The sequence below is a fragment of the Triticum dicoccoides genome, chromosome 5B, assembly GCF_002162155.2.
Source record: "Triticum dicoccoides isolate Atlit2015 ecotype Zavitan chromosome 5B, WEW_v2.0, whole genome shotgun sequence".
In the NCBI taxonomy this organism is placed as follows: Eukaryota; Viridiplantae; Streptophyta; class Magnoliopsida; order Poales; family Poaceae; genus Triticum; species Triticum dicoccoides.
This window is the reverse complement of record NC_041389.1, coordinates 634,839,189-634,850,388: the sequence shown is the minus strand read 5'-3', so window position 1 is coordinate 634,850,388 and position 11,200 is coordinate 634,839,189. Positions and strand designations below refer to the sequence as shown.

The 11,200-nt window shown below is 46.1% G+C and overlaps 1 protein-coding gene across 1 annotated transcript; it reads right to left on the bottom strand.

Annotated features, from left to right (window-relative positions):
• Positions 1-4,622: 4,622 nt before the first annotated feature.
• LOC119306451 (tryptophan synthase alpha chain-like) lies at positions 4,623-6,792 on the bottom strand. Its single transcript, XM_037582665.1, has 7 exons — positions 6,440-6,792; positions 6,014-6,335; positions 5,733-5,809; positions 5,562-5,639; positions 5,372-5,449; positions 5,182-5,241; positions 4,623-5,078 (listed from the first exon to the last, which is right to left on the bottom strand). The coding sequence occupies exons 1-7, from the start codon at positions 6,680-6,682 to the stop codon at positions 4,944-4,946; spliced, it is 993 nt and encodes a 330-aa protein (XP_037438562.1). The 5' UTR covers positions 6,683-6,792; the 3' UTR covers positions 4,623-4,943.
• Positions 6,793-11,200: the final 4,408 nt, after the last annotated feature.

Below are 11,200 nucleotides of genomic sequence, written 5' to 3'. Positions count from 1 at the left end.
GGGTGTACCAAACGTCACAACGTAACTGGGTGGCTATAAAGGTACACTACGGGTATCTCTGAAAGTGTCTGTTGGGTTGGCACGAATCGAGATTGGGATTTTGTCACTCCGTGTAAATGGAGAGGTATCTCTGGGCCCACTCGGTAGGACATCATCATAATGTGCACAATGTGACCAAGGGGTTGATCACGGGATGATGTGTTACGGAACGAGTAAAGAGACTTGCCGGTAACGAGATTGAACAAGGTATCGGTATACCGACGATCGAATCTCGGGCAAGTACCATACCGCTAGACAAAGGGAATTGTATACGGGATTGATTGAGTCCTTGACATCGTGGTTCATCCGATGAGATCATCGTGGAACATGTGGGAGCCAACATGGGTATCCAGATCCCGCTGTTGGTTATTGACCAGAGAACATCTCGGTCATGACTACATGTCTCCCGAACCCGTAGGGTCTACACACTTAAGGTTCGATGACGCTAGGGTTATAAAGGAAGTTTGTATGTGGTTACCGAATGTTGTTCGGAGTCCCGGATGAGATCCCGGACATCACGAGGAGTTCCGGAATGGTCCGGAGGTAAAGATTTATATATAGGAAGTCCTGTTTCGGCCATCGGGACAAGTTTCGGGGTCATCGGTATTGTACCGGGACCACCGGAAGGGTCCCGGGGGCCCACCGGGTGGGGCCACCTGCCCCGGGGGCCACATGGGCTGTAGGGGGTGCGCCTTGGCCTACATGGGCCAAGGGCACCAGCCCCAAGAGGCCCATGCGCCAAGAGAAGAGAAAAAGGGGAGAGTCCTAAAGGGGGAAGGCACCTCCGAGGTGCCTTGGGGAGGATGGACTCCTCCCCACCCTTAGCCGCACCCTTCCTTGGAGGAAGGGGCAAGGCTGCGCCCTCCCCCTCTCCCTTGGCCCTATATATAGTGGGGAAAAGGAGGAGCAATCATACCTAAGGCCTTTGGTTGCCTCCCTCTCCCTCCCGTGACACATCTCCTCTCCCGTAGGTGCTCGGCGAAGCCCTGCAGGATAGCCACGCTCCTCCATCACCACCACGCCGTTGTGCTGCTGCTGGATGGAGTCTTCCTCAACCTCTCTCTCTCTCCTTGCTGGATCAAGGCGTGGGAGACATCGTCGAGCTGTACGTGTGTTGAACGCGGAGGTGCCGTCCGTTCGGCACTAGGATCATCGGTGATCTGAATCACGACGAGTACGACTCCATCAACCCCGTTCACTTGAACGCTTCCGCTTAGCGATCTACAAGGGTATGTAGATGCACTATCCTTTCTACTCGTTGCTGGTCTCTCCATAGATAGATCTTGGTGTTACGTAGGAAAATTTTGAATTTCTGCTACGTTCCCCAACAGCACCGACCCGCGCTCCGGCGCTGCGCCGCCCCTTCGGGCTGTAACGCCGCGGCCCACAGTCCCTACGACCGCCCTGAGGTCTTCCGCCGTCGCCCTGACCTGCCCGCCGCCACTGTGTCGCCCCTTCGAGCCATAGCGCCGCGGGCCACGGTCCACCGCCGTCGCTTGCGCGTTGACTTCTCGTAGTATGCGTCGCGCCGCCTCCCTTGGCGCGGGAACACCATCATCCGCATCGTTCTTTGTCACGCTGTCAGGGCTCCTCGCCTACATCGAGCACCGCCGCCGCACTCCTAACCTAGCCGCCGCCGCCGCTCTTCTTCGGCCGCCGCCGCCGCTACCCCCGTAGCCGCCGCAGCCGCCCGTCCACCCCGTTCATCTTCATCCAGCACCAGCCCGTCGCCAGCGTCGTCGTCATCTATCCCAACCGCTTCATCTAGTCTAATAACCGCGGGCGACATTGGCCTCGCGCTGATTGGCGTCGCGACTGTCGTCGAGTCCTTCTCTGCTGGCCTCTCCGACTTTTTTGACATGGCGTACAGCTCGTGAAGTTCCCAGTCTACGCATGCCCGGTGCTTGCAACACCGCCGCATGCCTTCGTCCACGACGTGTCCCTGGGCCTGGCAAGCCTGGTGCGGTGCTTCGTTAACTTCGTCTTCGTCCGTCTACGCATGCCCGGTGCTGGTGACACTGACGCATGCCTTCGTCTATGATGTGTCCCCGGGGTTGGCAACCCCGGCGCGACGTGTCGTCAACATCATCTCCTTCCTGGCGCACCACTACTTCGACACCACTGCGCCCACGACTAACTTGGCGCCTCCTTGCGCCCGCGGCTCCACGGCGACTTCCTCGACACCGGCTACCCCGACTCGACATCGACCACGACATTCTTCGCATGGCTACCTCGACCACGGCTCCACCACCCACGCTCTCGTCTACATCGACAAACAGCACAAAAAGGCTACCGCATGCTTGAGCAACCTCGTCGGTTTTCACTCCAGCTACGACTTCGCGATGCATCGACCGTTACGACCGTGCGGGGGGTGTCCGTCGGCTTGCCTTCGAATTCTTCTCCAGTCTCACCGTCTGCGTCACTACTATTGTGACTGCGGGGGGGATGTTGAGTATAATGTTTATTAGGAAAGACGAGATAGACTAGGATTTGTTCTGACTTGTCTTGTACTCCAAGTAGATCATTGTACTCCTATATATATGCCCACGAGGCTCAAGCAATACAACAACTATTTCACCAATCCTCTCTCTCCCTTCTAACACGTATTGTGCAATGTACTTAGAATTTAATTATGCTTACCTGTGATCAATGTAATTATGTATATGGTGATTGAAAGGATGACACGTCCAGGAATAAGGTTGTATAATTTTCACATTTCGATCTAAGGTAACAATATTGTACTACTTTGTAAGATAAGTGCAAGGTATTGCACTACCTAAATCTGATGGTGGAGATGATTAAAGCAAGCAACCTATTGATCATTATGATTATATAAAAGATTTGTCAATTGAGTAATGTATAAAATTAGGAAGGGAAAATTACCTCTGTTGTTCAAAAGATTTGTTCTGAATGTTTTTGGCAACTAAGTAAAGTACAAATATTAAGAAGAGAAAATTGCAACTGAGGTAACACAAAACAACAGCTATAAAATAAGGGATTTCAACTAATAAACACAACTCTAGGACTAGGTAGTAACAACAAAACACATAATCACTCTCTTTAAGTGACTAGAGGGACGGCTCGGCTTGACATATTCAAAAATAAAAATAGGCTTAAAATCTAGACCATCTTTCTAAAGATTGGCCATCAGATCCAACTTTTAACGTCATAAAAACTATTATGCAACTCCAACTATACAAAACTGACAAACAACAATCAACTAGCAATACAAAACGATAACAACAATAGCAATGAGAAGCGTCATTCCTCCATCGCCCTCGAGATCTAGCAGCAACAGCAGTGGCACCAAACCACCTTCCTCCCTCAACCCTTCCTCTAACCACTAGCGTTGGCCACCGACCGTCCCCTACTCCCTTCTCCCCACCAAACCCACCAACCCCTCTATCGAGTGTTCCTCTTCCACACGCGGCTCTGGCCATGACGACAAAATCTGGATGCGAGCCCATCGTGAGATTCCAGGGCTGAGAGTGAGCTTGGGAGAGACGGAGAGTTGAGCTCTCGCTAAAAATGAGCTCCACCTACTTTGTGTCTATGAGTAGTGGGACCTGGTTGTAGGATTGGTGTTCAGGTGTCTGATTTGATAAAATTTGTGTAATTTGTTACTAAATAGTCCTAGAGTTTTTCATGGATAGACGTATCAATTTCGTAGAAGAGTAACACCAAGATGGATACATTGTCATTTTGCAATCAACGCCATGGCCACACACGCCAACACTCCTCATGCCTACTACTCACGACCCGCCAAACTATCCACCCAAAAAGGTACAAACCCACGTAACTCTGCAACAGATTTATCGTCTTCCAGCCCCAGCCTTCCTCAGTCACCTGCTTGAGCACTATGCCTGCGGAAGGCGATGCCACCATTGAAAAAAACATCATTGGAGTATTTCCATAGCGCCCAAACCGCAAATGTTTGGCATTAAAATTTGTTCTGAATTTCAGAAAATGTCCCCGTTTACAAAATTTGTGCACATATTCAGAAAATTACAAAAGATGTATGCCTTTCAAATTTGTTTGAAATTTTACAAATACTCCCGTCTAAAACAATACACAAATTTAAAAAGTGTTCGCCTTTATGTAAAAATGTTTGGAATTTTAAAATGTCCCCTTTTTTAAAATTTGTTCACATATTCAAAAATATGTTCAAAAAATTCAAAGAAATGTTCAGAGTTTGGATTTCAAAATGTGTTTGAAAATTTTAAAATGTCCTTGCTTCCAAAATGTATTCAACTATTAAAAAATTGTTCGTGGTATTCATAAATTGTTCACATTCTCCAAAAATGTTAAAAAAATCTCTTTTTCGAATTTGTTCCCAAATTAATAAATGTTGGCAATTCAAAATTGTATCGTGATTTCAGGAAATGTTCCTCCTTATCATGCTTTCTATTCGCTTGATGCTACATTTTGAATTAATGAAATTGACATTTATTGAAAAGAAAATATCCGCTGTTCGGGACATGCACATAGTTTACCATGGTAGCGTCCATAGGAAACTATGAAAGGTACTATTATCAATGTCACAAGAGGCAATTTGCAAACCATTGATGATTATTCCATCGAACAAGTAAGAAATAGGAGCAGATATATTACAGAATGACGCGTGACCTGTGAGCAATACCTACCAGACATGCATCAAAAAATTGGGGTAAATTGTTACAAGTTCCACTTTAATCGAGAGTTTGTGCGACTCACTCGATATTAACACTCCCGAGGTAGCACAACGAAGTAACAAAAGCAAATGCAAATACTAACTACAAAGTAAACACCGTTGTCTTTTTGTGACACAAAAATTGCAAATAGCTTCTATGCTTCTGTGTGCCCATTGAAACATTGACCACCATCATGGCTCGCCACGCTAAATAATTAACTATGTTAATTGCATATCATGGGAGTGCATTCTTCAAACTTCTGGCATATACTTCTAGCCTATTTAATCCTTCTTTTGGAGAATTTGCTTCACCTAACTGTTTCACCATTGCACTGCCAATGATCACTCCATCTGCACCCCAACCAGCAATCTGTGTACATTTATAAGTGGAGGTTAGGAATGTTAAATTACCTTGCTGAGATTTTGTATTCAAGATTATCAACTTTTTGTGAATCTTCCGATGTGTTGTTTACCTGGCTAACATGTTCCGGGGTTGATATGCCAAAGCCGACCGCCACTGCCTTGTCAGTGACCTACGGACCATTGCAAAAGGTATGTGACCGGTGATACTTTCAACAAAATGAGGGGGAAATTGACACTATTTGTTTTCTGGTTAACTTTAATTAATTTGATTTGATGGTTCTAAAAATCTTTTGTACAAACCTGTCTAATCTCCTGAAGAAGATCCTTGACACGTGGGTTTACCGTTGCCCGGGCTCCTGTAACTCCAACGACACTTACCTGCATGATACACATTATTTAATTAGGGGGATAAAATGTTAATTCTGAGATTGATCACAAATCCAGAATTGGAATAAGAAGTTAGGATTTTACGCATGTGTTCTGCACATACAAGGTAAACAAACCCTTCTGAAGCTTTTGTGATTTCTTTCATCCTCTCTAATGGTGTAGCTGGTGTTGTAAGGAGAATCTAGATTCATTGGTTTAAAACATATAACTTGGTTAATGACTTAAACCTGAGTTGTGCTAGCATTGCATTAATGTTGAGGGGGCATGCACATACCAGTTCTAGTTTGTTCTCGGCGGTTTCTTTCCTAAAACCGTGTATCTCGTCGTATGGAAGGTCAGGTATGATAAGACCTGGATGAAATAATTAGTTTGCTAAGGGCTCATTTAGTTTGGAGGATTTCCTTTGGGAAATTCTATGTGAATGAGCATACAAATTCCTTCTGGAGAAAACTACAGATCCGATCAAAACTCATGATGGCAACTGCACATTCTTATTAATTCAAACGTTTTGGTTTCGTTCAAACCGAATAAGCTACTCGTAAGTGATCTGGTTACCTTTGACACCGGCTTCTTTGGCAGCGGCAGCGAAGTTCCCCGTCCCACGGCGCACAATGGGGTTGAAATAAGAGAAGATGACCACGGGGCAGGACAGCTCCGGCGTCACCTCCTTGAGCATCGACATCACGGCGTCCGTGGTCGCGCCGGCGGCCAACGCCCGCGCCGCGGAGGCCTGGATCACCGGCCCGTCGAAGGAGGGGTCTGAGAAGGGCATGCCGAGCTCGATGACGTCGGCGCCGAGCGAGTCGAGGAGCCTGAGCGCCTCCGCCGTGGTTGCCAGGTCGGGGTCGCCGGCGGTGATGTACGGGATAAACGCCGTCTGCGCACGCGCAACAGTGAAATTAATTAACCTTGGTCAATCAGCATCGACCTTGTACGTACCTGCTGCAAAGTCAGCTTCATGGCTAGGCTCGGGGCACGTACCTTGCCATTCGCCCTGACCCGAGACATGGCCTCCGCCACCGAAAGGCCGCGCTCGCCGGCCGCGGACTGCGACGCGCGCCTCGCAGCAGGCGCGGGCGGGGTCACCGCCGCGACCGCTCGGACCACAAGCCTGCCCCGCCGCGTGGCCACCGGCACGGCTGCCGCATGCCGTTGGCGCATCGGGTGGCTCAGCGACGTAGCCGTGGAGGACGTGGAGGGGGACGCCTTGAGCGCGAAAGCCATGTCGCCCAACGGATGGATGCTACGCACTTGACTAGTTGTTCACTCTTCAAGAAGTTGTTCACTCTTCAAGAAGTTGTTCACTCTTCACTGTATCTAGCACTTGGAGTGGGGAGCTGGGTCACGCTTGAACCGCGGATGGGTTTGATATGCGTGTGCGCGCGTTTATATAGGCCGACGGCGTCTCACTCACTGGCAGGGCAGGGCAGGACGACGCGTTTCACCGTGGAGAACGTGTCTGGCGCTTGGCAGAGAAGGTGCACATCAGCACATACTCCTACATGTGATGCGTCCAGCGTCCACCGTCGGGCTCCCGTTCACCGGTGAGCGAGCGTCACGTGCTGCTGACGTCACACCTAGTGGTGGCGTCAGCCAGAGGACTGACTGACTGATCAGTCCATGGCATCACATCACGGCACATGTATGTTGTGCTTCTACCTTGTATAAGGAGCACGTGTTCTCCGCGCCGGCGGGAATCAGGAGACTTGCAACCAGCCAGCCCCCGACCAGGTCGCGATCACTTCAGCTGCTAGAATCCTCGTGAAGTCGTGATTGTCATGCACATCATCTTAATTTTGGATTTGACTGTTAGTGTGTTAGTGTGTTTGTAGTTACGTCCCTTTTAATCTATTTTTTCCCGATGATTACTCCTTTGGTGTGCAGGCCGGCCCTTTGGGTCTTGGCACGACAACTTCAAAGCTACCAACTACAATAAGATTTGTTAGCTTGGGCTAGGGAGGGTAACGACGACGACATGTTTTCAACTTGCTCCAGTGCTTGCTAGATGGTCCATGGATCTGGTTATGAATTTCTTTTTTACTTTTGTGGATGTGTATACAACCGTTACAACTTTTATGGATGTGTATACAACCGTTACATCTTATTAATAGATTGGAAGTTTTTTTTAAAGAATATTTGGATCACAACACATGTATGCATACTTTTCCGAATGCTAGGTAGGAAAACATGCGTTCATCTATACCTACTAATAAAGTAAGAAGTGTTTTTTACCACCGTAATTTCGTTTGTTTTTCGTTCATCCACAAGTTTTTCGTACGTTGCCTTTCAAAGTTTTTCGTACGTCGCCTGACCCCCTTCCAACATCTAATTTTTTTCGGCCATGGCCACATAAGGCCTAGAACCAGGGAAAATCGAAATGACAACTTCCGTCCCGTCTCTTGGGATGTCCTATTGGCCGCATTCTGCGGCAAATAGTCGCCAGTTCGCACAGACCTCGCCCGATTGGGCCAACCATTGGGTTCAAACCCTTAGTGTATGGTCCGGCGCAAAAACTCCGAAAAGAAAATGTGTGCAAGTCAGGACTCAATCCGCAGAGTTGCTGCAGAGTACGGAGCAGCCCTACCAGCCGAGCTAACTAACTGATTGCGAAACATGGATAGCGCCAAAATATGAATAAAAAAGACAAGCAGCTTAACTCAACATTACTCAAAGAGATTAAGAAACACATACAATTTATTAAATTCCAATTTCTTTTGAAAATGCGAGTAAATTTTTGAAACCACGAAACAATCTTTGAAAAAAATGGAACAAAATTTGAAAAATGAGAACAGAAAATTGAAATTCTGAACAAAATTTGAAAATCTGAACAAATTTCAGGAAAACATACGAAATTTGAACCTCCAATTTTTTTTGCAAACACGAATTTTTTTATAAATTCCGAAAATTCTTTTGAAAATGAACAAAATATGAAATTCTAAACTTTTTTGCAAAACACAAAAAAAATTAAAATTCAGAACATATTTTATGAAAATGTGAACAAAATTTTTAAACTCTGAACATTTTTCAACATGATTTTCTTTGGACATTCTGAATATTTTTTCACATTGCGAAGAATTTTGGAAAATGTGAACAAAGTTGTACAATTTCGAACATTTTTTAGAACATGAACAAAACTCCAGAACATTTTTTGATGATATGAAATTCTTTTGAAGTTCCGAACATTTTTGGAAATTGTGAACAAGTTTTTGAAAATGTGAATACATATTCGAATTTTTGAACAACTTTTTGAATTGTAACAAAAAATGTGAAAACAGGAACATTTTTTGAAATTGTGAACAAAATTTTGAAAATGTGAACATTATTTCAAAAAATGAACAAATTTTGACAAGAAGAACATTTTTCAAAATTCTGAACAATATTTGAACTGTTCGAAAACCTTAAAAATAAAAATAAAAATAAAGAAAACGAAAAAAAACAAAGAACAAAAAAGGACAGTGAAGAAAGCCAAAAAAACAGTAGAAGGAACAAAAGGTTCTTTTTTTAAATTGCGCGAACTGGTTTTAAGTTTTGTCGCCGTTGTTTGTTCTTTAGGTTTCGCTTTGTCGTTCTTTCACTTGCACGGGCCAGGCGGGGTGGCTAGCGCGGCCTGTATGTCTACATGAGGTGGTCGGTTCAATCCCTAGTATGAACTGTTTTTATGATTTTTTATCTCGCAAAACGAAACTACTTCAAATAGGCCGGCCCAGGGCGAGCCGCGACTACTTGCCGCAGAATGCGTCGTATAGGGAATTCCCCGTCTCTTGGCGCTTGAGGTTCGTTCTCCAAATAAATAAATAGTCCCACCTTGCTTCTTTGTACCTAAGCCCACCAATTCATATACGTACGCGAGTTGCCTGAAAACAAGCCGCCTCAAAATCAACAAGCGGATGGATCCTCGAGGAAAGGAAACATGAAGGAGCGACTAATCCAGATTTACAGAGGCCCAAGGAGATGGAACGAAGGAACGGCAGCCGACCTAGTCAAGCGGGCAGATTTTTTAATCCTCTTTCTACTAACCCACTGTTGCTGCGGAGCTCGACTGGGCCGACAACAATTACAAGTGCCACCTCGTGCTCAGCGCAGAGTTTAGCTCCAGCGAAGGAAGTAGATGGTGGCGGGAAGTGGGAGGCAGTCAACGTTGTGGGCAAGACTGGGCTGTGCCATCATCCGACGAGGTCATGTTTGGAACCGGTGCCAGCACGGCAAGCGCCTGGTATCGTCTCGTCCCGAAACTTTGGTTGTGCCACAGTTTGGTATATACATGGGAATCTATATATTAATCTCCATCCTCTATATGTACTAGTGGTTAGGGTCCGCCATTACGGGCCTCTTGATAGCGTTCCTATGTGTTGGCCATGTTGGCTTTGTACATTAGGATGGCTTGTTTTGGTGTTATGTTGTTGGCTCTCTACATTTGGCTGGTGTGTTTGTTACTTGTTTTGTCTCATGTATATGAACTTCGGTTTGTGTTAGCATGTGAGATCGATGTCTGCAATTTAATGGTAGGTGAGATACGTGAAATCATGAATGTCAGCAGAGTCGAGAAACATAGACCGAGTCATTGCACAAATAGTACATTATAGGAACTTAGATGCATTATAAGTAGGATGAAGCTACATGTGACAGATAGCATGGAGGACTCAATGGATTCAGGCAACGAGCATCAATGGAGAGATGGATGATAAAAAACTGTGTACTGATTGTATAACACACATGAATAGTACAGACGCTGATGGTCTTTCCAATAGCCATCTGAAGTGATTTGCGGGCATCGTATGGATTTTAATCGGAGTTGAAGAACCATAGAGCATGAGCAACTCATTGCTCGTTGAACCAGCCCTTTTCAGCCAGGATAACAAAGGCGAGGTAGACACAACACAAGGTTCAGAACAATTGGCCTAATGAAGAAAATCAGTTCAGAGTCTGGTCCGTCGGGTTCAGCCATCTTGAGTCTGGGACACGACCTTTGAGCTGGATTGATAGTTTATTCATCATCCCTATCTGTATTCTTTAGTAACAGAGGCATTGACTGGTGTAGTGGCTGCTCATTTGCTTCAGGGGCACGTGGGCCTTCTCCATCGGCTGATGCAGCCCAATCTCGTTCTCTTCATGAACCGTGGCAGAGGCATTTTCTTTAAGAATGCTTGCCATGGGAGGGTGTGGAGGCCCGAGGACCGAAGCCTTTTGAAAGGCGAACAATGTTGTTCATTGTCTTTCACCTCCACTGTACTGGTGTCAAACAACAAGTTTGGAGTATTCGCCACATGTGTGGCAATATCTTCAGGAGGATTGTGGGGATGCACTTCACCTTGCAGGGAGTCTGGATGCATCTCTTTCCAAAACTCACTGTTGATCACCTATATCAACCAAAATAGTCCCTTCTGAGCTGCGCTCCGATGGAGACAATGATACCACATGAGCATTCTCAAGTTGAGGAATACTCCATTATCCCTGACAACATTATCTTGCTCATATTCTTCATATATATATAGGGTGGGTTGCCCGGCCGGTTAGTAGTCGTACGATGAGAAAGTGGCATGGGGGTAGTAGCGCAGGTTGTAGGTGGTGTTGCAGGCCGTGATCGAGTCATCAGCATGTTAGCCATTGGTGTTCTTGCAATACAGAAGTACCTGGCAACTATGTTGCTTCTACCCTTTCATGCTTGACCACAAACTAAGAACAATTCACTGCCTTTAATTCCACATATCATGGTGATCTCGGGAATGAAATATGGAGTGCGAA

Excerpts from the sequence above, each read along its gene's own strand:
- LOC119306451 (XM_037582665.1), bottom strand. The coding sequence starts at position 6,682 with ATGGCTTTCGCGCTCAAGGCGTCCCCCTCCACGTCCTCCACGGCTACG. Across the intron at positions 6,336-6,439 it reads GGGTCAGGGCGAATGGCAAG|ACGGCGTTTATCCCGTACAT; the intron begins GTACGTGCCCCG and ends GCGCGTGCGCAG. Across the intron at positions 5,640-5,732 it reads CCGAGAACAAACTAGAACTG|ATTCTCCTTACAACACCAGC; the intron begins GTATGTGCATGC and ends CAATGAATCTAG.